This window comes from Amblyomma americanum, chromosome 3, assembly GCF_052857255.1.
Source record: "Amblyomma americanum isolate KBUSLIRL-KWMA chromosome 3, ASM5285725v1, whole genome shotgun sequence".
NCBI classification, from domain to species: domain Eukaryota; kingdom Metazoa; phylum Arthropoda; class Arachnida; order Ixodida; family Ixodidae; genus Amblyomma; species Amblyomma americanum.
The window spans coordinates 82795371-82822153 of record NC_135499.1 but is presented as its reverse complement, the minus strand read 5'-3'; the positions used below and the strand labels follow the sequence as shown (position 1 = coordinate 82822153).

At 49.9% G+C, this 26783-nt stretch overlaps 1 protein-coding gene and 1 non-coding gene across 2 annotated transcripts in view; both read right to left on the bottom strand.

The window, feature by feature from the left end:
• Positions 1-8051: 8051 nt before the first annotated feature.
• Positions 8052-8124, bottom strand: TRNAP-CGG (transfer RNA proline (anticodon CGG)). Its single transcript has one exon. It is a non-coding gene; the product is annotated as a tRNA-Pro (tRNA).
• Positions 8125-10591: 2467 nt separating this feature from the next.
• LOC144124702 (uncharacterized) overlaps positions 10592-26783 on the bottom strand; it is a 53004-nt gene continuing 36812 nt past the window's right edge. The window contains exons 3-5 of the mRNA XM_077657545.1: positions 22918-23061; positions 11859-13082; positions 10592-10882 (exon numbers count right to left, since the gene is read on the bottom strand). Of these exons, the coding sequence (XP_077513671.1) occupies positions 10743-10882; positions 11859-13082; positions 22918-23061 (1508 nt within the window). The 3' untranslated portion in view covers positions 10592-10742. The remainder of the gene's footprint in view (positions 10883-11858; positions 13083-22917; positions 23062-26783) is intronic.

The window sequence follows — 26783 nt, the reverse complement described above, 5'->3', positions numbered from 1 at the left end:
TCTTTCCCGTTCACGAGGAAGTCTCGCATGTAAGGCTCGAGAAGCTTCATGTTCTCGTCAGTGCTACATATTGACAAACACACGACTTCTCTTTTTGTTTCTGGACACTGCGCCGAAAAGTGACCCGGCTTCTGGCACGTATAACACACGCGCGCTTGCCTCCTCTCGAACCGCTTTCTGCGTTCGGCTTCGGCTGCCGCCGTCTCCTTACGTTCGGTCGGACTGCTTTCACTCGCATCCGCACTACGTGTGTCCCCCCTTGCTCTCATGGGTGTGAACTTCGGCCTCTCAGACTTGGAGCCAAATTCACCCTTTTGACCGTCCTTAGCTCCGCGAGCCCGACGCGTCACAAACTCCTCGGCTAGCTCGGCGGCTTTAGCCACTGTACTAACGTCTGGCCTATCCAAGACCCAGTACCGCACGTTCTCAGGTAACCGACTATAAAACTGTTCCAGCCCGAAACACTGCAGAATTTTCTCGTGGTCACCAAACGCTTTCTCTTCTTTGAGCCACTCCTGCATGTTTGACATAAGCCTGGCAAACTCTGTATATGACTCACGTCTGCCTTTTTCATTTTCCCGAAACTTCCGACGGAACGCCTCCGCTGACAGCCTGTACTTTTTTAGCAGACTCGATTTCACTTGGTCGAAATCCTCTGCCTCCTCTCTCTTCAAACGAGAGACTACGTCGGCCGCCTCTCCGGGTAACAAAGTGAGCAAGCGCTGTGGCCACGTTTCCCGAGAGAACCCCTGCTTCTCACACGTTCGCTCAAAGTTAACCAGGAACAAACCAATGTCCTCTCCAAGCTTAAACGGCCGCATCAGGTGAGTCATTTTGAACGATACCCGTTCTCCTGCACCGTGTGCCTGACTTCCATTACGAGCGCGTTCCATCTGTACCTCGAGACGCTTCATTTCCAAAGCGTGTTGACGGTCGCGCTCTTCTTTCTCTTTATCTTTTTGTTCTTTACGTTCGCGCTCGTCTTTCTCTTTTTGCTCTTTACGTTCGCGCTCGTCTTTCTCTTTTTGCTCTTTACGTTCGCGCTCGTCTTTCTCTTTTTGCTCCCTCTCCTCAATGGTCTCAAGGCATTCCGACAGCTCGTCATGCTCAGCCTCCAACTCAAGAATAGCTTTTAGCAGTTCTGGTTTTCTGAGTTTGTCTGAGACATCCAGACCCAACTCTCTTTCGAGCTCCAGCAATTTCGGTTTGCGCAACGACTTCAAATCCATGGCTGCTCCGAATGCTGCTTTCTCTACTGCCTACTATTGTCTTGCCGCAAACTAACCCGGCAGCAACGACAACACAATTACCAGCTCTGTTTCTGACACTAACAAAAGCCTGGCAAAACTCAGAAGAAGAAAGTCCCGCACTCACCAAACCTCGCAGCCAAGAATTCAGCGCAGTCGTTCCGCTGCAGGCAACCAGTCATCACACAGGGCTCGTTGCACTGCTCCCGGATGGTCGTTGTACTGCTCAGCATACAGTTGACCGCATATCTTCGCTGCTGGCCTCCGTTGTCGCGATCCCACCGCTGGCAACCAGTTGTTGCAAAAGGGTTGCAAGCCCCAAGGGTAGCGTTGGCCTGGCGGCCTGGGGCAAAGCTGGAAACATCCGAAGGTCCCGGCAAAGGATGAGTCGACTGGCAACAGAACAACTTGTTTATTCTGGCATCGCAAAAGAGCAGCCGGTCAGGGCGACCACGTTACTCGAAGGAAGAAATCGAAGTCTCTCTTTGGCGTCCGGGGCAGCTGCCTTTTATACCCTCGGAGTCGAGGGCAAGAAGGAACGGCTTGGGATGAGGCGCCCGATACGGCGACGCTTGGACATGTTCAGACATGACGTGCGCGTCCGCCGGGCCGGCGCCGGTCAGACCTCCTCGCCTCCCAGTTGGGGAGCTCCTCTCCCCGGCTGCTGCGCTTTGACAAGCGTGGGCACCAACATGGACACACACACACACGCACACACGAAGACACGTGGCATTGAAACCTGCCTGGACGCGCTTGGCGGGAGGCGTTACGGCAGCACTGAACGGGCCCAAAATGACCGCCACTTTGAACGAAGCCCCGGCGTCCGTTGCATCCGCGCCGGCTATACCGCGCGTCGTAGCCGAAACGTAACAGCAGGTCCCCACAACAGTAACTTTTATTTTTCATATTTTCACGAAGTGGTGACAGATATCCGAGGAGCAGAACGATATCCAAAATGGCGCCTAAACAAAACTCTTTATTTGGGTTGAGTTGCGTTCACAATGGGATGAATCACTCGGCGGCGGCGTACCAACAAGCGTGCTCGGCGGTCGTCCAACAGAACGCCCACCGATGTCAGCCGTGCTCAATTTAAAGTTGATAGCAAAATTTCGAGGTAAAGCAAGCAATGTCACTAGAACATTCTGGAACAACGCAAATCAGATCTGCCTGGATGCGATCAATCGAGACAAATCTGGTTGCGTCTTTCATCGCAAACAAACCGATAAATCGGCGTGCCGGCAGCTTTGTAGAACGAACAAACAAACACTGCAAAGATACGCGCCATTACTCCCCTCTCAAAGAAACATCGACGCGATGCATTAAAACAAATTAGCCGACTGCCAAGAAATAAAACGGATCGTTCGAAAATGAACACAGAGTGTGGAAACACAGCGTCCTTTAACGCGCATAATATGGCTTTAGACGAACGACATGGACAACTTCTGGTCGTACGCGGCGTCTCTGGGATTCAGTCACTGCGTCAGGGATGACTTCATAATCCAGCTTACCTAGTGGACGAAGAACCTTCGACAGGCCGAAACAGCAGAGCAAAATCTTTTCACTCAATCCACAACGGCGAATGGGCGTCCAAACCCAGACTTGGTCCCCTGGCATTTATTCCGCGTTGCGTCTTCGCGGGTTGTAGCGTCTGGCGTCGGTCCGCTGCTGGCTCATGACCCGCAATCCAGTAAGTCTTCAGGATTCTTCTGAGCCCTGAAGGCAGGCGGCGAAGTCGACGTTATCATCTTCGGTAACGTTGGGCAGCATGGCGTGCAGCGTTGTTGTCGCCTCCCTGTCATGGATGAGCCTACAAGTCGTCATCTTGGTGGTCTTCTGCACGGCTGTGCTGTAGGCGATGATTATGCAAGACAGGATGAGGTCCCAGGTCTCGTTTCGGCATCGACACATATGGCGAGCATTTCAGCGACGGTTTTGTTCAAGCGGTCTGTCAGTCCGTTGGTCGGCGGATGGTATGCAGTTGTCCTGCGGTGGCTTCTTTGGCTGTAGCGCAGGATGGCTTGAGTCAGTTGCACCGTGAACGGTGTTCCTCTGTCCGTGATGAGCTGGGGGGGAAATCCGACTGTGCGGCCTGCCCGTGGCCCCCCCTGCCACCGGATACGGGCCGGTGTAGTTTCGGCTACTAGGCTTTGTTCCGGTGCAACGCACAGCGGTGGGGATGGGCTGTCCGGAGCCCGTCCTCTGGGTATGAAAACCCTATGGGAGTGGCAGCGACTCCCAAACGACTGAGTGGGCCAGTCGCGCACGTGAGGTCCGATGCCTGTGCGGAGGCAGGCCTGGTTTCATAATCAGGTTGGACTCACGGAATTGGGCTCAAAAAGTGCTCGAAAATCAAAAGGCCTCTGCACGCGGGGGCGTGCGTGGCTACCGGCTGGCGCGTCGGTTTCTGGCCACGGAGAGGCCAGGTCCGCGCGGGGGTTTCCAGCAGAAGGGCTCCTTGGGAGCGATGTCCTCGGGGAAGCAGCCAGGGATGGCTGACCGCGGGGCCGTGAGGCTAGAGCGCGGGACGCCGAGGTAAGGGGGACCTTAGTACGACCGATGCGAAAACCGTCGATGTTGTGGAGTAGCGGTGGAGTAGGCCCGGGTTATCTCACCCTCGGCCAGGTTCTTGGTTTGTGGCCCGGTCAGCCCGGCCCTGAACACTCCCTCCTCAGTAGGTGTGGAGCAAGGCAGGGGAGGAAATAAGTACAAGGTTGGTTGGTTGGAAGCACAGGTGGGTCCCCGGGAGTCTAATTCCATTGGCTGGATCCACCACACATACTTCAGGAGTCTGAAAAGCTGCGAAAAACACTTGACGGTTAGTAGCTGGGCAGCGTTACGCAAGTCCGAACCGGACCCCTGAAAGTCGTGGAGGAGCCCGAGGCAGCTGCCCCGGGTTAGGATTCCCTGTCTCCGAGTCGGAGCTATTGCGTCGTTGGGTGGTCGGGCATCCCGTGAGTGGAGCCGCACCATTGGACAACATCGACGCCCTCCCTGTCCTGGCCAGACAGGAGTCGAGCGATGATAAAATGAGGGTCAGTATCTCGCTGTCCCCATTCCCATCACATTACCCATAACCCTTCCCTCAGTCCCATTCCCACAACCTATGTCCCACCCCCTCCGCTACGTCCCAGGGGAGATCAGGGGAGTCTCCCCGGGCCCGCTCCCCCGGCTGTGGGTCGCTTAGTAGCATTACCCCATTTTTTTATTTTCCCACCTACGGGTGGCAAAAGCACAACATTGCCTTCGGGCCTTTTCATTTATATTACGATTGGGTTAAGCCTGTTATACTTAGTGGCACAGGCAGGGGCATATTGGTTTACATTCTTTTTCTGGCTGCCCCACCATACTTTTTTGTCCGTGATGAGCTAGGCGTGGAGCAAAGCAAGGGGAGGAAATAAGTGCATGGTGGTTGGAAGGTAGCACAGGTGGGTCCCCCAGGGTTACCGGGTTATGGTGCCAAGGGCCAAGCGCCGATAGGCTGACGACCTGGGCCTCTGTTGGCCGGACCACACCAAACACACTTCCGGAGTCTGAAAAACCGCGAAACACAGTCGACGGCTAGTAACCGGCCGGTCCGATCCAACCCTTAAAATCGTGGAGGAGCAGGTGGCTGCGGACCCCAAGTTAGGAATTTTTTTCTTCCTTTCCTGTCTCCGACGGTCGGAGCCAGTGGGTGGTCGTGCATCCCGTGGGGGAGCCGCACCATTGGAAAAGCTCGATGCCCTACCTGCCCTGGCCAGGCGGGCCAGAAATGGAGTCGATGTCAAACGAAGGATACGAGCAAAATCTCGCTGTCCCCATTCCCATCCCAATTCCCATAACCCTTTCCCAATTCCAATTTCCCATACCCTATAACCCACCCCCTCCGCTACGTCCTAGGGGAGATCAGGGGAGTCTCCCCGGGCCCGTTCCCCCGGCGATGGGTCGCTTGTAGCATTTCCCCCCCCCCCCCTTTCTTTTATTTTTCCACCTACGGGTGGCAAAACGATGGATTGCCTTCGGGCCTTTTCATTTATTTTACGATTGGGTCAAGCCTGTTATACGTCAGTGGTGCAGGCAGGAGCTTATTGGTTTACATTCTTTTTATGGCAGCTCCACCATATTATATGTCCGTGATGAGCACATCGGGGGCGCCGTGTCGCAGAATAATGCTCTCTACCCACGAAAAATTTGGCGACTTCGGGTGCTGTTGCATTCGGTAGGGCTTTCGCATCGGCGTAGCGGGTCAGGTAGTCGGTCGCCATGGTGATCCACTTATTTCCAGACTTTGACTTCGGGAAAGCGTCAAGCAAGCCCCTGCCGATCCGCTGGAAGTGCCTTGAGGGGATTCAAAGGGGTTCAGAAATCCTGCTGGTCGGGTGGGAGGGGTCTTTCGTCGCTCACAATCTCGGCAGGTTTTCACATGATGTGCGACATCGGCAGACAGTCGAGGCCAGTAATACTTGTCTTGTATGCGGCGGAGGGTGCGAGAAAACAAGAGATGTCCAGCTGTTGGCTCGACGTGTGAAACCTGTAGAACTTTGTCGCTAAAAATTGCAGGCACCAGGAGGTAGGCCAAGGTTGGGACGCTCACCTGTTGATCCAGGACACTCGGGGCAATATGCTGCTCCATGGACACCATCGAAGGGATGGCTCCGCCCGTCCAAAAAGCGTGATGAGCTTAAGACGCAGGTCGATGATCGCGTGATGGTGATTAAAGAAATCGGCGCCCAGTATTACGCCGCGGAAACATTGCTGTAATAAAACGAAAGTCACACGACATGTATGTTCCTTGACGGTCACTCGCGCTGGGCATCGTACCGCTGGCGTAATTAGGTGGCCTCCAGCGGTGCTGATTTTTGGGCCGTCCTAAGCTGTCGTCAGTTTCTTCCCTTGCACGAGGAATGTGCCATTCATCGCCGAATAATCGACGCCCGTGACGACTAGAGCGGTAACTTACCGGCCGTCGATAGTCACTTCTAATACGGATATCCTGCAATAGTTGCATTTCAGGTCATTCTCGGTGTCGGGTTAGGGCTTCGTCGGGTATATGGATCGTGGGTAGTTCGAGTCATTGGGGCTTTTCTGGTTGACGGAGTCATTCTGAAGCCCAGTCGCGTCATCTTAGAGCTCGTGTTTGAGTGCGGCGTCGGCTTAGCGGGTGCAGCGTCTTCATGCGGAGTGCTCAGTGGAGGACCTTCGTCGTTTCCCTGGTGAGCAACCCCACCTCCAAAGGTTGCTTTCTGTAGTTTCTCCTGCGGGGCTGGGGGACCTTCCACGAACAGCGTCTGCGTATCTGCGGCCCGGCGACGCAAAATATGTGGTGGACTGCGACGGGGAGCGAGGCAGATGGCTTGACGACACGGTACTCCGCTCTGTGCTGGCAGTTGTTGACTTGTCGTGATCGTTGGCCGGGGAACGGTCGTGGGGCATCGAGGACGAAACCACGCAGGCCGATGAGTCTGTACGGGCAGTGACGAAGTATGTGGCAGGCATCCACAATGGTAGCACAGTGGGCGTTTGTCGTGAGTCCTCCACTCCTCACATTTCCTACAGCAGTTGCATCGCTCGTAAGGTGGGTAAGCGGGACCTAGGGGGCGTCGTACTTGTAGAGCTGATTCCAGTCGAAGAGATCTTGGTCGGTCTCATCGGGGAGCAGGACTGCGTAGTGCGGCGGCGTATGTCATGGGCTGCGGTTCAGTGGTCGGAGTCAGCGTGCCCAGTGCCTGTGGCATTTCTTCATGGATGACGTCCGTGAGTGACGCCACCTGAGGGCTCTGCGTTGGCGATGGCAGCAGTCGGCGAAGATCTTCCCGAACAATTTCGCATATTAAATACATCTCGAGGGTTTTCCCATACTTGCAGTGTATCATCTGAGGTGAGTGGGACAGAACTTGAAGTGGTCGGTTGTACTTGCTGGTCCGGGGGTCAAGGGTCTTCTCGGCGGTAGAAACATCCGTCATGAACTCGCTGACGGCTTCTGGAGGATTCCGGATCAAGCCGCTTAGACAGGGCACCGGCAAGCTCTCTCAGGAGACAGGAGATCTGATTAAGGAACGCCAAACTTCGAAGTCTCTAACGCAATAGACAGAACAGTACTGGCATAGCTGTTATAGCTAATTGATAAGAGCAATGTTACTGACATATGGCAGTTTAATATGGAGAGAAAAGAGCGTGCTCAAAAGAACCGACGTAGCTAACAACAAGTTAAAGCAAAGTGGGCATAGGCAAAAACGAAATTTGTGACTTAAGAGACAAAGACGACATTGATATTGGCAATATCATTGTCTCTTCCATGTCTTTCCAATTAGCGCTTTCCTTTGCCAGCTGCGCGCACCTTATGCCTTCGAACTTAAATTCCGTGTCTCCTCCGCCCACCTAACCTTTCGCCGCCCCCTGCTACGCTTGTCTTTGCTTGAAATCCACTCCGTTACCCTTAAGGACCAGCGGCTATCGTGCCTTTTCAGTACATGCCCTGCCCAAGCCCATTTCTTCCTCTTGATTTTGACTAGGATGTCATTAGCACGAGTTTGTCACTCTCGCCGCTTCCGGTCCCTTAACGTCACACCTATCACTTTCCTTTCCATGGCTCGCTGCGTTGTCCTTAACTTAAGCTGAACCATTTTCATTGGCCTAAACGTTTCTGCCCCGTAGGTGAGCGCCGGTAAGATACAGCTATTGTACACTTCTCTCCTGAGGGATATCGTTAACCAGCTGTTCATGTTTCTTTTTTTTTAATTTGTAGTTCGGACCAGTGGGAGAATAATGCTTCGATTAATCTGTCGCTTAAAGAAAACCACTTACAAATCAGCAGAAAAACAACCATGCCGCCGGTGGGATTCGAACCCACGACCTCCGAATACCGCGTCCGGTGCTCTACTAACTGAGCTACGGCGACGGCTGTCCATCCGCTGCTCTCCTGCGTATTTATGTTTATTGGATATAAGCGAGCCTTGGGAGTGTTCACCAGCGTCACCCTCGTCCATAGTGGCGGACGTAGCACGTCCTGAGCACGTAGAGCACCGGATGCGATATTCGGAGGTTGTGCTTTCGGTAGTGACAGCTCATCCGGATCATGAGAGGGAAATAATTAGAAGGATAAGAATGGTGTGGAGCGCATAAGGCAGGTTCTCTCAGATCATTAATAGCAAGTTACCAATTTCTCTTAAGAGAAAAGTGTACAATAGCTGTATCTTACCGGTACTCACCTACCGGGCAGAAACGTGCCGGCTAGCGAAAATGTTTGATCTTAAGTAAGGACAACACAGCTAGCCATGGAAAGAAAAAATGATAGACGTAACGTTAAGAGACCGGAAGCCGGCAGAGCGGGTGAGGGAGCAAACACGGGTTGAGGACATCCTAGTCCAAATCAAGAGGAAGAAATGGGCTTGGGCAGGGCATGTAATGCGGAGGCAAGATAACCGCTGGTTCTTAAGGGTAACGGAGTGGATTCCAAGACAAGGTAAGCGTAGCAGGCGGTGGCAGAAGGTTAGGTGGGTGGATCAGATGAGGAAGTTTGCAGGCATATGGTGGGCGCAGCTGGTAAAGGACAGGGTTAATTGGAGAGACATGGGAGAGTCCTTTGCCCTGCAGTGGGTTTAGTCAGGCTGATGCTGATGATGATAATCAGGTGATAAATGCGCCTAATTAAAGTAACGGCTATATATAACGTTCATAGGTTACGATAAAGCATGTGGCAGAGTCGAAGTCTTCGTAGTAAGGCAGACATTACTTATTCCGGGTGCAGATGAGCCGTATTTAATTACTAGATATATATATTATCTTCAGAGCCACCGCAGACCTGCATAAACTCAGATACAATTCCAATAAGGAAGTGTGTCAGGAAGGGAGACACGATCTTTCAATGCTAATCACCGCTTCTTCATAAAAACTATTCTGAAGCCTGGACTAGGAGCAGTTGGAGATAAGAGTTACCTGAGTAAAAGATTACTTCAGTAAACTGCGATTCTCTCGCAGCTTATCCGCCATCGGATTCTTCTCCAGAACACAGGCTAGGCAATGTCACAGGCGGCCCAAATGCACTATTCTGTAACTCAGCTGCCTTATCAGCACTGATTCACATGACAGACGTTCCATCTGCAGGCAAATCCACGGACAAGTCGGCAACAAGAGGTAGCTTTCCTTCAGGAGAAGACTGACATGCAACAAGTTCGGCTCCAGGAAGCACGGCATCAGGAACCGCGTCTCTATCTTTCGACGAGGCATCATAAACTGCTCTGATAGGTGTTGCTTGTGATAGGCTCCCAGTTCGAGTCGATGCAATGGCTCTTTTTATAGTATTGGAGTGGGAGGAGTCGTAGGCCAGGAGTTTTTTCTTGCAACGTGGGAATTAGGCCCAGCATTTCCCACGTGTATAAAAAGAGCCATTGCATCGCACTGCTTGGAATCTGCACGTAATGCACGATAGCTTCAATAATCTGGTTCGCAGGCTTTTGGCTGGTTACTTCCCTTGTCCTGTCCTAACGCCAGGCACAGACACCTCCTAAATAAACTTGGGCCCTGACGAACTATGGCTGCAACTGTACACGTGAGGGCCAAACCGGAGGTGATGCTTTACGTTAACAAGGCTTCCCATAACCTCAAAAAAGTGGCCCGCAGGCACAATGTGTCTCTTGTGTTCTCGGCGCGAAATAAGTTAACTAATCTATGCCCACGTATATGTGAAGTGGTTGAGCGCGATTGCCAGAAGCAACATCGAGAAGCATTCGTCAAATGCGTATTTCATGTGGTCTAGATCATTCCCCTGTCCTGCGGAAAATGCTATATAACGCATACGGGGCGCTGTCTTTAGACTGTTTAGGGGAGCATGCTCTAAACATGACAGAACAAGATGAGCTCGCAAAGTTAGTTTCGCATGTTCTGACTTGCAAGTGCGAGCCCCGCTTTAAAGAAGCGAAGATTCTCGGCAGAAATGCAAACACAAAACCAGAGTGTTGCTGGAGGCTTTCTACATCCCCAAAAAAGCGAGTCATTGTATTACTGACGCGTGAATGAGTTTGTACACCTCTGAGCCCGTTTTTCTGGAGAGTTACCGGTAAGAACACCGCCTCTTACGTGGGTGCCTATTTTTGCTTTAGTTTTTCTTCTAGGTCAGTTGGCTCTTCACGCTTTTTTTCGCTTCTGATGCACTTGATACCTGTTATTTCTGCGATTGTATTCATGTTATGATATTTCTTTTTTCTTTTTATGTCAAGAACACCGGTAGCCGGCCCTAGTGTCGTGTGCGCATGGATGTGTACGCGTATATGTTTTTAACTGTTCCGGAAAATAAAGCCATTTGTTAGTAGCGTTCGTGTTTGTGGTGTCTTCCTCCTGTGGTCGCCTTTTTTGCGCTAGCTTTTTATTCAAGTATGTGTCACCAACTAGCGCAGCAACAAGTTTTATTGAACAGTATTTTGCGTATTGGGAAGAGGTAATCTAATAATGTAAACATTACCAGCCGGATAAGCAGGCAAGGTACGCGTATTTGCCTTACGTATGTTCGTGTTAATGTCATTATTTATTGTTTCCTTTTAATGAATCATTCCTTCTTCCCAATGCAGGCAGAGAAAGCACCAACAACGCCGCAACTGCAGCCAGTCCTCCGGTAAGACGAACTAAGTTGTCGTATGAGCCCATGGTGTCCCTGAAGAATCCTGCGAGGGAAGCGAAACTTTCGCGTCACGTGTGAAAATTTTTCTTCAGACTATTTGCAATGAAGACACAGCTAACTTTATTCTCAAAATCACTACCTGGCGCAATGCTGTAAATTACGCAACATTGCGTTATCGACTGCGTCACAACTCTCAGAATCAAAAAGGAGGCGATAGCATGGAATAGTAAGCGTATTACTTCTTCCGGCCGTTTGACGTGGTTGCTGAAGATTCGACCTCAAAAGTGTCTCCATCTGTGAATGATGACTTAAGGGAAGGCGTACAGCTCTATATACCGGTGCGGTCAAGCCTGTTTACGGCAATATTCTGCAAGCCACCGGCAGAGAGCGATGTTGAAAGCTCCAGTGCTCCTTGAATCCTGATGTAATATTCGGGAATGTGTTGGGTACAAAGTTAGCATGCCATGGAAGACAGCAGATCAGTAATTAAAGCATGTGGCATTCCAAAGTGAGGTCGCACGAGGATATTAACAAGCACATAAATCTGCAACAAATCCACATTAAGAAAAAATTGGCATTCAGGACAAAAACACACGACAGAAAAAAATAAAGGTCGGCCTTGTATGTGATTCTATATTTCTTTTCCTGGTACCTTTAAAACAACTACCCGAGAAACGTTAGACTCATAAGTTAAAATGGTAGCTGAATTTTTGTAAATTTACTCATGTGTTTACACTCATTTCCGAAAATTATTAGTCGGGTGGTAAAATTACAAGAAAGGGTTACGTTAAAACCGGCTGCCGTTAGATTTAATCCCTTGTACAGTAGTATTTTGTGATCGAATAAAACAGAAACAGTGGGCAACCTCAAAACGTTAGACAGTAGAGAACAGTAGACTGATTACTTTTACACACCATTAGTGTTTACACTCTGCCCACGAAATACTGTCATCTTTACAAATGTAGCGATCTGGTTTTAAGCGTTTTCTGCGTTATAATCAGCACCAGTTGCGCGCTTGCCTGTTATGGATGGTGTGGCGAGGAGCAAAGGACCGGTAACCAGCCCGGACGTGCCCCATGTGACGGGTACTCGGTCCGCGCCCAGGCAGTCGGCTATAAGAACCGATGAAAAAGACACTGTCGCCGATAGAAGGAAGGACGCTGTGATCCATGTCAGCAAAAACTGCGCAGTGCCATGCACGAACGTAATGGCGACCAAGGTCGCCGACATCAGTGCGAAGGCGAGAGCCGCGAGCACACTTCTCTTGAGATAACCTCGGTCAGCGATGAGCGGTATGGCTACATGTCCAAGCAGGAGATCGGTGGCTGCTGCATAAGTGCCCACTAACTCAGCATGTTTCGTAGCCACCCCTTTGTCTAGGGCGTAATCGACGCCTATTGAGCGATTCAGTACCCCCCAGTAACTCATCACCGTGTTCTGGAAGATGAGGGCGTAGAACCTCGGGTCAGCCAGGAGCGTCCGCACTCCGCCGAAGCTTGAATGTGCGTGATCTGATGGACTGAGCTCAGCTGTAGAATGTGCGTTCGTTTGGGTGGTTGCATCCTTTCCCAATGAATTATGCAGGAATAAAGAGCTGGGCTCTGGAACAGGCCGTTTTTCCAACTGGGGAATAGAGCTGCCTAATGTCTGTTGCGTGTCTAAATTGTCGCTGCCGTCCAAAGGAATAGCCACGTGGTCACGTTCCGAGCTTGTAATCGAGAAGTGATCGTTCGCTTGAATGAACGTACGCTCTTTTTCAGGTTGATTACCGCTGTTTCGGTGAAACTGCGTCATATCATTCACAGAAAGTTTGACATCGCTGTGTTCAAGACAATATTGTCTCAGTTCACTGAACGATTGAAACTTTCCAGCGCCGTCACTAGTGTAAACTTTGTCCTCCTGGCACCTTGTTGCATTTGGTTTGCAGTCTGCTCTCGCAATGACAGAACGACGCAAGATCCCAGCGCTGTTTCCACAGTCAATCGAAGCATTACCTCTATGCCTGAGCAGTGGTCGTCGCAGCATCAGCATTAGTGCAGTCACATTTATGAGGAGGGCACCACAAATCGCCAGCGCTCCTCGGAATCCGTACTCAGAGTTTAGCTTGGACACAACGGAGGGAAAAATCAAAGCGGAGAGCGTGCGTCCTGAGTCTTTGACCCCCATCGCCAGTCCACGGTGCTTCCAGAAGAAGGTTCCTATCGTAACAGCCATTGTGTTGTCTATGAGTCCATTGCCCAAACCTGCGGTAGAAGCGACAAATCAATGTTAAGCACGATGTAACGTTCAGCTAGCACACTAAACTTTATAACTCCTGTACCTTCGCTCACTTCCCCGGCTCCCTTGGCCTCACAGCTGGATACAGTTAAAAGTTTTTGAGCGCGAGCTACGCGTTGAACGCATCTGTGAAACTGTCATTAAGTTCTGTTCAAAAGCACTGCTAAAGGTTGCCGAGCACACGCTTCCACACCAAATCATGCTGATAGCTACGGTTAGGAGAACAGGAGGTGTTAGCAGCCCCTACCCCCCGCTTTGTTTAGCCGTGGTCGTCATCGATCCGGAATCCCCTAGTAAGAACTGGGAAACGCTTCAAAACTCCTTGGCCGCTTCACGTAGGTGAAAGACAAGAATACGCAAAATGCAGCGCCTTAAGCACGGAAACTTCACCCTTAGAACGCGGCCCGCAAGCACTGTACTCGCTGACAAGCACTAGTCTCGGCCAACCCATTTGGTAGACAAAGCTGGAAAGGTTAGCGCCATGCTGCGTAAAAGAAAAACTCAGCGACAGCCGTATCAACTGCCCGCTGAAGTGATGCTCTATACTTAGTTGATAGCACAGCTCCAGATACGAGCGTCATGGACATTTTTAAGTCACATGGTTGAAAGCAGTCGCAATTGAGCGTTGCAAGGAATGGACACCTGAACCATGCATTAAAAACTGATTTCAAAGGAAAAGTGTAGAACTATCTGACTTGAAAAAAGTGAAAAATTATTTTTGTGAGAAACAAATGGGGCAATAATTGTCTCATATCCCGGTGGACTCCAGAACCGGGCCTTAAGGGAAGAAACAAAGAGAGGGACTGTAAGAAGAAAACAAGAAAGAGGCGCCGTAGTGGAGGGCTCCGGATGAATTTCGACCGCCTTAGCATCTTTAACGTGCACTGACATCGCACAGCACAAGGGCGCCTTTTGCGTTTCGCTTCCATCGAAATGCGGCCGCTGAGGTGGGGTTCTGTCCGGGAACTCCGACTCAGTAGCCGAGCGCCCTAACCACTGGGCAATCGCGGCGGGTAACTGTCTGGCTTTGTCTCACTTCTCGGCGAACAACACAACCATGCAGTGAGGGAAGGGAAGGAGGTTGGAGAGAAACAATGAAGAGAATAGGCACCAGAGTGCGGGGTGGCAGTAACTTTATTTGTATCAATATTTTAGATGACGGAGCGGATTAGTCTCCGGAATTATTTCGAACAGATGGGAGATTTTGAAGCGATTGCTTCAGTACTCCCGGTAAAGCCAATTTTGCCGTGCGCTGCCGGTTGATCTTCAAGTGAGCCGGATGTCAAGTGTGGCTGTAGGCCTTTCTCTATATGGCCCTCGATGGTGTCACATCACTTGACCTTCGATCTTGACGTCTGACCTTTCGATTCGCCTGTACAAGCCGGTATAATAGGCTGCAGGACCTTCGATCTTGACATCTGACCTTTCGATTCGCCGGTACAGGGCAATAGAATAGGCTGCAGGACCTTCCATCTTGACATCTGACTTTCGATTCGCCGGTACAGGGCAGTAGAATAGGCTGCAGGACCTTCGATCTTGACATCGGACCTTTCGATTCGCCGGTACATGGCGACAGAATACGCCGCAGCGTTCATTGGGTGACCAACCTCTCGCTACTACGAAGGTGGTCCCGCAATATACCGGCAGCCATGACTCACCTCTCGCGATGAACAATTAATTTAACTGCCGCCAGCCAGGGTGGCAGGGTGGGCGCGCTGCCTATCCAGTGTGTGGAATGCACTCAACGTTACAGACGCCACGCCACGCCTACTTGTCCGATACACACCAGCTTTCGCTCTCTAACCAGGTTCCGCAGTAGTTATACTGTAGCTATTTTTTTAGCGTGCATTCACATCGTACTGCACACTCGCGTATTTTTCGTTTCACCGAGGGCTCTTGCCAACGATCCATCAAGGCGGGTGGACCATGTAATAAAGGAACAGATCAAAGATGGGGGTAAGGGCTGTTTTTGAAGAAGCGCTGTCACGTTTCTCTTAGCTACCCCTTTAATTCGCGGTTTACGCGAAACACATAAATATGGAAAACGTTGTTATTAGAGGAAGTCAATACGTAGATGGATTTACTAAACGGGACTTTTCACCGCGTCGAAAAGTTCTGCTGTTATTACTGGCAGTATAACTGTTCCGACACGCCTAGAATTGTTTTCACAAACGCACTAGCTATACACCCGCGGCCTTTGCGGGTGCGGGGCAGCACCGCGGCGCTGCTCGCTCGTTTCGAGGAATAGGTGCCTCGATGCGCTGGCGGCAATCGCCAGGGTGGAGACACGATCCTCGCCGGCGCCACGTTGCTTCGACTCTCCCGTTTAGTTTTGGAGTTCGGGTGTGTTTTATTCTCGGGAGCTCCTGCCTATAAACTTCGCCCTCTTGTGCTGTTGGAGCGTGAGGCGTTGCGCCTTTGTCTTGGGCTTCCAAAATATGTCGCCAATGCTGTTCTGCACCTTGAGGCGCGAATGCCATCGTTACCAGCTAGGTTTCGTCTTTTAACAGTTCAAACATTTTTAAAATTGTGCGACTCACCTCTTCACGCTTCCGGTATAATATTTCTTAGTCAACCTTCCGCCTTTTTTAGTGCTGCCTGGTCTCGTTTTCATACCCCGCAGATATGTTACGTGCAGTCCCTCCTTGATCCCATAAATATTCATTTCACAGATGTCCGCTAATTGTATAACAACTCATCATCTGTCCAGATTGAATTCGATGACATTTTCCCATCGAATGCAAGACTGCAGCCCTTCCCGCTTCTTCAGCGTCTGTTGCAGGACCACCTAAGGTCCTTTCCCTCTCATGTTCTTATTGCTACCGATGCCTCGCAGGATCGCGAGAAAGCAGGTGTGGGAATTTTTTCGCCTTCACTGGATTGGTCCTTTTCTCTCCGTCTTCCTGACTTCACTCCCATTTTTCTGGCTGAATTATTAGCAGTAATCTTAGCCTTACGAAAATTAGACACTACCGTTTCCCAGGTTGTGGTTATGACAGACTCTCTGTCCATTTGCTCTTCCTTATCCTCACCCACTGAGTCTCGGGCATTACGCCTCTTTAAGTTCCTGATTCCGCTCCATCTAAATTCGGTAAGGTTGCTTTGGGTACCAGGTCACATGGGTTTTCACTTAAATGAGGTTGCAGATTCCTTAGCTAGAGCCTCTCTCTGCGGCCCAATTGTTGCTGTCCTACCAACGTGTGCATATACAGCTGCGGTGAGGTTTCGCAGCTACACAATATTTCAGGAATTTGCTGCCTCGACTCTTACATCATCTCCCGATTATCAGCATCTTCTGCATCCTTGGAGTAGCAAAGACTGGCGCTCACGCAGACTAGAGGTCTCTTTCACGCGCTTGCGTTGCCGGGTTCCACTTCTAAATTTCTACCTTCACAGATCTGGCCTGGCGGCTTCCCCACTGTGCCCTTTTTGTGCCGCACCTGAGACAATAGATCATTTCTTGCTGTTCTGCCGCCGCTTCTCTCATTTGAGGAAGCGTCTTTTGCAAATTCCATTTCATCAACGGGGCTTGCCTGTGTCTTCCGCGGTTGTTCTTTCAATTGGCGCTTCTTTGCTTGGACGAAGCGACAGGAGTGTGCGCTCTGCTGTGCAAAATTTTCTTGGCGCAGCGCCTCCCATTCTAATTTCTTCTTCCCGCTCTCAGTCAGTACGACATTGGAACATTACAGGCATTGTATACTATTATGCACATTAAGCCACTGTCCCGTCTTCGATCTCCAAGTTAACAGGACCCCTGTCCTTCCGTCTTCCAATCTATCAGGCTACATCCTATAACCACTCCTTTTCCCGTCAAAACTTTCCTGTACCCAGCAATTAACCACCTGTGTCTTGGCCACTCCCTCGTAGTGGGTATGTGCCAGTAACGTCTGAGGCCTTCCTTCCTTCCAGACAACCGAGATGTGAAGGGAGGCAGCGCAGCGGAGATGGGGCCATTCAAGCGTGGAGGCGGCAGCCGTCGGGCGTTGTGTCCGTGCTGCCGGGGACCTTCCTTGGGTCCCCGACGCAAGCCTACTGCGTTCTTTTCAAGCCTGGAGGTGGCAGCCGATGGACGGAGGGTCCGTGTTGCCGGGAAGAACCCCTGGATAGCCTGCATTAAGCCTACGGCGTTTCGGGACGCCGTCAACAGGACCTGGCTACGCTTCTCCTGTTGCTGCAAAGTTCCTGGGGCTGCTGAGGGGAGACCACCGGCGTCTTAATGTGGTCCTCAACGCTACTAGCCCCCAACCTTTCTCTTTCTCGCCGCTTTCTTCGATGTAACGCCAGCGACGCGTCGCAGTTCATTAACCCGCGTCCGTCGTGTCTGCAAGGCATCCCCGCTTCACCTGGGACGCTCAATATCTGGTAAACACTTTCCTTAATCTGCAGTGATGTATGCATATTGGGTGTGTGTTTTTATTGCTGTTTTCTTTCCTTGTTGGCTCTTTTCTTCAAATTATAAATGCGGCTTCGGTTTGTCTTGTTTGATTTGTTTGTTCTCTTGTTCGAGCCTACCCGCGATAGCGTTCCCCTACGGAAAGTCGGGGACGCGTTACCGATTTGCGACACACTGTTGCACTTCGGAGAACCCTCGGGCCCAGCCAACTGTCAAAACCTGTATCTCCGCTGCGAGCTGCGTAGAGCAGCTTATCCCATCGCTCCTGATGTCGTGACTCTTGCCACGGGGGCTTGGGTTTGTTTGGGGACTTCAGAAAAATGTGATTAAAGTCGGCTCTGGTGCCATGCAGGGCACAAGTGGCCGTGAGGAGAGGTTGCGCCGCGGATTATAATTGAGAGAAGAAAAAGTGTCGTGACTGTGGCTATTTGAAGCCTGCGACTGAAAGCGTGGTCGCATTTTGGAAGAGGCTAATGGTGGTGGAGGGTAGATCAGGCGGGAATTTCTATAAAACAGGGTGAGGTCGTCACAGTTGAGAAGTGGATTCTTGGCACTGCGAGACGAAAGCAGGTTTCTCCTAGCCAGGTTAACGAGTGCTCGGGGTGTGAGCGGCCGCGTTACTTGGGTATTCCCTGTGTGCAGGGACCCAGAGGAGGGTGATGAGGAGACTCTGTGGGAGGGATAATACTAGGATTTTTGCCACCGGGGAGTGGAGTTTGCAATTGGCATAATTGCTAATTGTTCTTTTGGAATATGAGAAACTGCAGTCAGCGTAAGAGTGTGCGATCGCTAAGGGAATGGCTGCCTCTTCCGCTTCTGGGGAATCTTGCAAATTTGGAATTGATACACTGACTATCGGGTATTGGAATCCGTCCACGACAGCTAATGCGTAAGCTGGTTGGTCTGAATATTCGGTCCAGGCAACACGGCTTTCCGTCTCTCTCGATCATGTTCCCGGTTGGTATTTTTGGGAAGCGCGAGAATGTGCAGATTATTACTGACGGCCGTCGGAGTTCGCGTCGACGAGGTATAGCCGGGGAGGTTTATTGCAAGTCAGCACAGAAGAATTTGGCCGGTTTCTTTATGTGAGAGTCTATGTTACTGAGTTACGAGGTGCGCTCATATCAGCTCTCCCAGGGTGCTGTGCATCCCCAGTCGAAGGAGTTTCTCAGTGGACGTTGATTTAGGGAGAAGGAGAGCAGTTTCCTAGGCTGTGCGGGTGAGTCTATTGAGCTGCTCGGTCTCCGTGGGTGTGAGGCAGTGGTAAGGGACGCAGTGTGTTATCATGCATAGGCTAAGGCTTGAATGAGGCGACGTGTGCCTGCTTCCTTGATGCCGCGATGGCGATCGGCGATACGCTTAATTAATGATGGTGTATTGAGAAGCGCAGCAGGAATTAATTTTAGGATCTCAGCTTTGGAGCCGTTTTCAGAAATTTGGAGACCTAAAACGTTGTTTTTTTTTACTCTGCGGATGGGTGTGTCGTCTAGTGTGACTCGAATGTTTGGGGGTCTCTTTCTTCTAGGTCCATGACTAGAAGTTCAGATTTAGCCGCCGAGCAGCTTAAACCAATGATGCTAGCACGCGTAGCGAATGTGCCAGCGACCATCTGGAGCTTGGATTCGATTTCGCCATGGTTGTCGGTATATCGGTATCGACTCAAATGGTGATGTCATCCGCGTACAAGGAGTGGTAGAGGGAAGGATTTTGGGCAATGTTCCGGGCTAACGGGAAAAGAGAAATGATGAAAAGAAAGGGAGGACAAAACTACTCCTTGAGGCGTTCCCTTGCTTCCTAGCGTGTAAGAGTAGGTTATGACTCTGCCTAATTTTCAGCAGACACATCTGGTGCTGCGAAAGGCAGCAACATAGTTGTGCGTGCGAGAGGCCACGTTTAGAACAACGGCCTGAGGGGCGAGTTGCTGCATAAGAAAATCAGCATTGTGAGCCAATGCTTAACGGAATAAGGATTCTGGGCAGGAGTCGCGATCAGGTGGCACGTGAAATTCGTGAGGCTTTTATGATAAAAAAAAGGGAAGCACTTGTGTTAGCGACTCTTCAGTTATCCCTCCGTAGAAGTGAAGTTTTCTTTCTTGATAGTTTTTTGTGACTTCATGTACTGTGCGACTTTTCAGACCTGCATTTCAAGCGGCGTCTGCTGCTTGTTTAGGTGTGTTGTTAATCTTATAGTAATTTTTGTTTCTCAGTTTTGTTGTTTTCCGGCTTCTGGCTGCTTGACCTTCATATGTTTGACTGCGTTTGCAGTGATTGTCATCTGTTATTGTTTTTTTTTTACTTTTTTTGGCTTTTTGCTTCCGACTGCTTTTGCTTCTCATGTATGACTCTGCTGTTCCTGCGATTGTTTGACACTGCTTTTGCTAAGAGATGGCCCTCTTCTTTCGTTTCTAATTCCTTTTATCGGAACCTGTTAGTTTATCTGCAGGGATTAAAGTTTTCTTGTCTGCTATTCTGATGTTACTGTTTTTATTCCACGTCCTGGGTTCGGAGCGATAATGCGATGAATCTCATGCTTAAGCTGAATGTTTAAATATGCCACTTCTCCGTCTAATAAACAGTTGGTAGTGTGCGCATGTGGTGTCTCTTTCTTGTTAGTGTCCTTGTTGCGCCACCGTTCATTTCAGCCCACTTTTAGGTCGGCCAGTGATTGTAAAATGGAGGAGTAGGAAACATTATCAAAAGCCAGGTAAAGGAGGAAGTAATGTAAACAAAGGAAGAAAGAGGTGCTGTAGTGGAGAGCTCCGGAATAATTTCTACCACCTGGGGATCTTTAACGAGCAGTGACATCGCACAGCACGGGCGCCTTTTGCGTTTTGCCTCGATCGAAACGCAGCCGCCGCGGTCGGGATCGAACCCGGGTACTTCGGATCAGTAGACACGGCTTAACCATTGAGCCACCGCAGCGGGCTAGAAGGTCGCGTCATTTTTCATTTTCGAAGCCTATTCTTAAATAATAAACTCGATGGCATCACGGTGAAGCAGCCTTGACGTGACAATGCGGCGGTAGCTCCTCGCCGGGTTTGGCTTTCGCTCCTTGTGCACCGTCACGCCAGCGATTGAGATTTGAGACTCGCCTCGGACCATAGAGTACGTGACCACATCAGTACGAACCTCGCCGAGCGAACAGCGCCGTACGAACTGCGCTGGAGGGAGAGCGCGGGAAAAGTCAGCACGAAGGGCCCGCGGGCTGACTGAAACGGAACCAAGGGTGGAAGGGCAACTGTCTCAGCGCTTTATGTGATGATGGGAAGAGAGCTGGTCTGGTTACACTTGCTTTGCCGCTGAAAATTCCCCTCTAGCTTATAACGATGTGATTCCAGAGGGAACAGCAGTGACGAATGACGGTTTTATTTGGTGTAATGATGGTGTGTCTTTCACAGGCATACACATTGCAAACCTCTAAGTTGGACTCCTTTTTCGTCAACAGCGCTTTCTAATGTCCAAACGACCTCAATACCATTTACGTTAGCTTTTCTAATGTGAGCACATGATGCTATGTCATTATTTGGCGTTCGTAAGGCTCTGAGGGCTTGTCCATAATGCAAGGCGCTTTACTGTTCGTCCAATGCCGTCGCAAATGTTTTGCCATGAAAGGTGGTTAAAAATTTCCACTCTCCTGAAAGATTAAAATCCTCTTCTACGTACCAGAAAGTGCTGTTGAAAAAACAAAGCTCAGCTTAATCAGCGGTTTGCGATGGCTATGCCTGTGAAAGGCACATGTCCATTACACCATTTAAAACCGTTATTCCTCACTACTGTTATCGTTCGAATCACATCTCACCCAGCTACAGAGGAGTTTTTAGCAATAAAGCAAGTGTAATCATCGCAGCTCACTTCCCATCGTAAAAGAAGCCGGCACCACCCCTTTGATAGCCGCGAGAGCACCGAGACAGTTCCTATTGCGCACTTGGTTCAATTTCACTCAGATTGCGGGACGAAGAACGAAGCACGGAAAACACGAAACATCGAGGGGAGGAAACACGACGACATTCTTTGCAAACAAGAATTTTCAGAATAAATCTTCTAGAAAATATTACATCGACTCATGTTTTTAAATCATTCCATGCTCCATATTTACAAGGGCAAAATTAGAACAAAACACCGGACTGTGCAGCATGCTCCACTGATAGGACAAAGTGCATTTATTCTGTATTTGCAATAAAGACTGTGTTGCGCCTTTTTCTTAGGTGAAGAACTGCTGTTAAAAATTCGGAGCGAAGCGAATGGCGTCGCCATCGGCTGCAAGGATTCTGGGAGCAGGAGAAAGTAGATCACAGAGGTGGCGAGTCGCTTGCCTCCAGATGCAATCAAATTCACTCTTTGTGATTCCCAATCGAGTAATTTGAAGCTTCTCTGGCATGTCATTGCACGTGTAAACTCAGCATAAAATTTTAAGCGGCTCCACGGCTGTTCTCTGCAGTGCAGTGACACTAAGGGCTACCGTATCTTGAGGTGCGGCCCTAAACGTCAAAAAAAAAAAAATTTTACACGCTTATGAATATAAAGCGTTCGATAAAAATCAATAAGAAAAATTGCAATTAAACTTGCTATCCATCAGGCAGCATTTCATAACTTTAGTAAAAACTTCTCTGTTCAAAATTTATGACCAAAAACGCGGCAGAACACAATTTTTTCCACGTTCAACATGATTTTTCATAAACACATTCTGTTCCAATATAGTTAACACAATTATATGAGATAGCACATTATATAGAGTGCCGCCGATAAAGGTGATGTTTATCACAAATGTCGCAAAACACTACTTAAAATACCGAAAAAAACGGTGGTGAAACTCTCTTGCTGTCCGATTAAAAAAACACAATGCATATGCACTATCCATAAACACTTTTCTAGTGCAAAAGTAAAACATTTGATCTTTTGTATATTTCTAGTGAGACCAACTTTTGCACTCCTCTGGGAACTTCAAAGGGCTGTCCCATATGCCGGGAATTTTTCCTCAAATTAATTAAGGGCAATTACTTTAGACAGCTCAATGAAGGGCTACAAATTTTATGGAAGCGATCGCAAGGGGCAGACGCAAACTCAGGTTCGTTTGGCATAAAAATCTCCCTTTTCGTTCAACTTTCATGGAACGCTTATGCGGCACAATGAAAATCCCAGTTTTTCATTCCTGCATGAATAAAGCCATGGTGAGCGAGCTGCTAGCTGCGTCATCTGCATTAGCTCTCTGCTGTAACTGATTTTTGGCGCGCATGTCTTCTCTGTACGGTTGTGACGTGTTCACGTATAAAGTTCATTATTATCGTCTACGCGGCATCTGTGCATCACACACCTCTCAGTGCTGACAAGGATCCGTCCACTAGGTTGCACACCGACTTAAGTCGTGCACTTCCTAGAAGGAAGAAAAAAACACTGAACATTGAACCATACCTTGCACCGCGCCTAGGTATAGTGTCATGAGTTCCATGCGAGGGACGAAGGCTGATGCAATAACGCCCGCCCATAGGAGAACGCTTCCTATGAGTCCAATCTCATAGACAGTCAGGAAGCGCTGCAAAAGCGCCACGACGAGTCCTGGAAACGACAAAAGTATAGTTGCATGTCAGATATATAGGGACCAGAGACAAAGAAGTCAATTGTGCTTCTACAGCATTGAGATGACGCTCGTTTCCCTCATCGGCATGCAACGTGTTAGCATCACGGGAAATATTATTCCGTTCATGTTTCAAAATGTTGCGCACACAAAAGCTTCTGCAAAAAAGAATGCCACAAGTGGGTAGAGAGAAAACACAGCTACATGAAAATCACTCGCGAATCCTGCTATTACTCTAGCTGGAGGGTGTGTCATCGTTGCACACTCTTAAATTACAGACGCCAATAGGAATTGATTATTACAGTAGCTTAACTCTCTCTAACATTGGCAAACCAGAATAAAATTATTATAAACGATTCAATGTTACGTTCTCTCGCTGCATATGCGGTGGTTGCTGCAGTACAGAGTGGCTCTTTTTTAATTAACAATATGCACCTCATGATAACGAGAAAGAGAATAAGGATGAAATTGAAGCACCGCGCATTCAAAAAGTGGCAGGTGAGGGTCTACTAAATAGAGATCTGTTAAATCACGTTCGAGATATTACACAGCTTTAGCATACCGTGCATCGTGTTACCATTAGCGTTACCGGAGTACCTGGATCCCGCGCTCAGTCAGTGCGCATTTTCAGTTCCAGCAAAAGCAAGTCAGCCCCGCCGCGGTGGCTCAGTGGTTAGGGCGCTCGACTACTGATCCGGAGTTCCCGGGTTTGAACCCGACCGCGGCGGCTGCGTTTTTATGGAGGAAAAACGCTAAGGCGCCCGTGTGCTGTGCGATGTCACTGCACGTTAAAGATCCCCAGGTGGTCGAAATTATTCCAGAGCCCTCCACTACGGCACCTATTCTTCGTTTTTTCTTTCACTCCCTCCTTTATTCCTTCCCTTACGGCGCGGTTCAGGTGTCCAACGATATATGAGACAGATACTGCGCCATTTCCTTTCCCCCCAAAACCAATTATTATTATTATTAAAAGCAAGTCACGTATGTCAGCAGCTCTATTACAACATGTTGCCATCAAAACAAAAACGCACAGCGTATCCTGGCATGCACGCAATGCTGCTTTGCTGTAATCTTCGTATACGCCGGCTGAATTATCGACCGAAAATTCGGGGAACATTTAAGCTCCGCCTTAAGGGTATGACACGATAGCTTTAATGAATCCCTTCAGCGGCCTGGCAACCTGTTTGCATATTACTTCGCAGTCAGGGCCACTGTCGGGCAAGACATAGAAGGCCATTTAACCAAGTCGAAGGAACGTGCCTTGATGGCCTAGGGACATTTTCTGAGTCGGGACCCAGTGCTCACAGGTACGGTTCTCATCTAGTTATCAATTTTTTTTTTCAGCGCCATAAGTTTACATTCATACATCCCACAATGACGCTGAAGTCATGTTGCGACCTTGTAATCACATTTATCTTAGTGTTTAATCACCTTTCAATTCCGCTGCTCTACGTGTGACTTCGCGGCCCTCTCGACCAATCCCATATTTCTCGGCACGCTAACGCCAACTACGAAGAAGCGTTCTGTGTCCAACGGAACCCTTAACGCTGTCGCGTTTAAAAGTGCGTAGGATGCGCGAGCGCTGCGCGACCTTGAGGGCCGCCGTTCTGCCATGAAGGTGCACCCGGTGCTCTTGTTTCGCATTTGAAGGCATTCACTTTGTAGCGGCCGTGCAGCGGCTGTCTATTTCTTGGGCTTACTGCAGAAGGAAAATGTCAGATTGACTCACGTGTTTTCTGTTTTCCAGCGCGTGCCGCTCTCCCGATTAGGTTTCACCGTACCCACAAGATATGCAATGCAGCGTTATCTGCACGCGAAGAAGGGACGCATTAGCACTGTGCCCCTTCTCCCACCAAGCTGAGCGAACGAAGCGCTGTTACGTTGACTGTCAGATAAGCGCCAGCGTGGAGACAAAACGTGCACGCCTAGTGTATGCCAACAGCAGACTGCCGGCAGGCCCAGCTACGCCGTGGAGGACGTTGGCCTAGTGTCATTGGAAAAGAGCTTCTAGTGAACCTGCTTCTAGTGTACTGAAAAATTATTTCGTCGAGAACGCATATCACCTCAGCTGTCATCCAGGCATCGCGTAACCAGAGTTCAGAAGAGGCGTATGTAAGTGTTGTACAATATATCTGCACTGTTTCCAGAGGAACAAAGTATTTTACAGAGGAAGTGGTCAAGGATATTCTTCCCTTCCCGTAATATATTTCCGTTGAAGTCAGCGCTTGTTGTGTCTATTCTCTCTCCACTTTTGTCCGTGTTTCCTGTGCAGTTGTGAATAATTAAGGAAGTTATCAAATACCAATCATAAATGATGTCAGAGAAGGAGACTATTCACTGCACGTTTACAGGAGGTATTCAAAGAGTTTGATTGGGAAGATTCCGGGAGGTTAACGGAGAATACTTTAGTACTCTAAGATTCCCTGGCAATATTGTATTGCCTCAGGAGAGAAACTGCAAAGCATAAGCAAAGCAGTATCGTGGGAATGAGAATTAATGCGCAGAAAACCAATGTTTCAAAGTATACGAAGCTGATGCCGACGCCATGCCCCATGAGCTAAGCGGGAGTTCTCCCGAGTTGCCGCCGGTCGTCCCGAGTTTGCTCCAGTGCAACGCCAGCCATACCACCCGCCGGCGTCATTCTGCCAGCGGCCGCAGCAGGGACCCGCATTGCGTCCACCGACTCGGAAGGCGGCTATCTGGCACACTTCTGACCACAGCCGCTCTCCTATCATTGCGAGGAAGCCAGCCACCCGCATCGCCGTTGCCCCTACCGCGCAATCGGGCTTGAGCGCTTCCCACGTGACGCTCCCTGTCCCCGTTTCGGTGGGCGACCCCGTGAAATCCAGGAATACCTCGCATGCCCGTGACACTTCCACTACTGGCTCACCACGATCGCCATCTCCCGCGCGCTATACGTCACCAACGCCCGGGATTTCCCCGATTGGCTGCAGGGGCGTCTCGAAGCCCACGCCGAGTGAAACTGAACGTGCCGACCTCAGGGGGAAGGTTGCTGATAGCAGATATTCCGAAGATCTTACAATGCAGCAGCAGCAAGACTCTCAGCTCCCGATGTCGCCGCAGCCTGATTCCGGGATGCCGAATTTCTGTGACACCGCTGCAGTTAGCGCCGACCTCTGCATTTACTTTGACGGGCACCAATGACGGTTTTAGCTGATACAGGCGCCGAGCTTAAGTTAATAACCAAGGCTCCAGCGGATGGTCTCTGCAAGGTATAAACAAAGAGGAATACACGGCAAATCCGTACGGTTGGCGGTCACCTCTTGACGCCTCAAGTCACCATTGCCAATTCTGCTTTTGTTGGCACTTTTTTTGTTCGGCTCCACTGCTGCAAGGACCTGATTCTCGAAATAGACTTTTTGCGCGGGCATGGTGCCGTCATAAACGCTCTGACCGTCTGGTAACATTTCGACCCCTGCAGCACTCTCAGCCGGCACCGAAGCACACAGAGCGGCCCTGCGCATCATCGACGCTGATGTGACGGTGCCTCCGCTATCCTGTGCCCTCGTTTCCGTCATTTGTGCCATCCGTTCTCTGCTGACGGCGTTGCTGAACAGAACACTGCGCTTTTGCTCCCTCATGGCGTCACCGTCGCGAGAGGTACCTAACGTCTAACCAGCGTGCTGGCGTATGTCCTTCTGACAAATTTCGGGACCGAACGGCCGCTTAGTAGTAGCAGTTC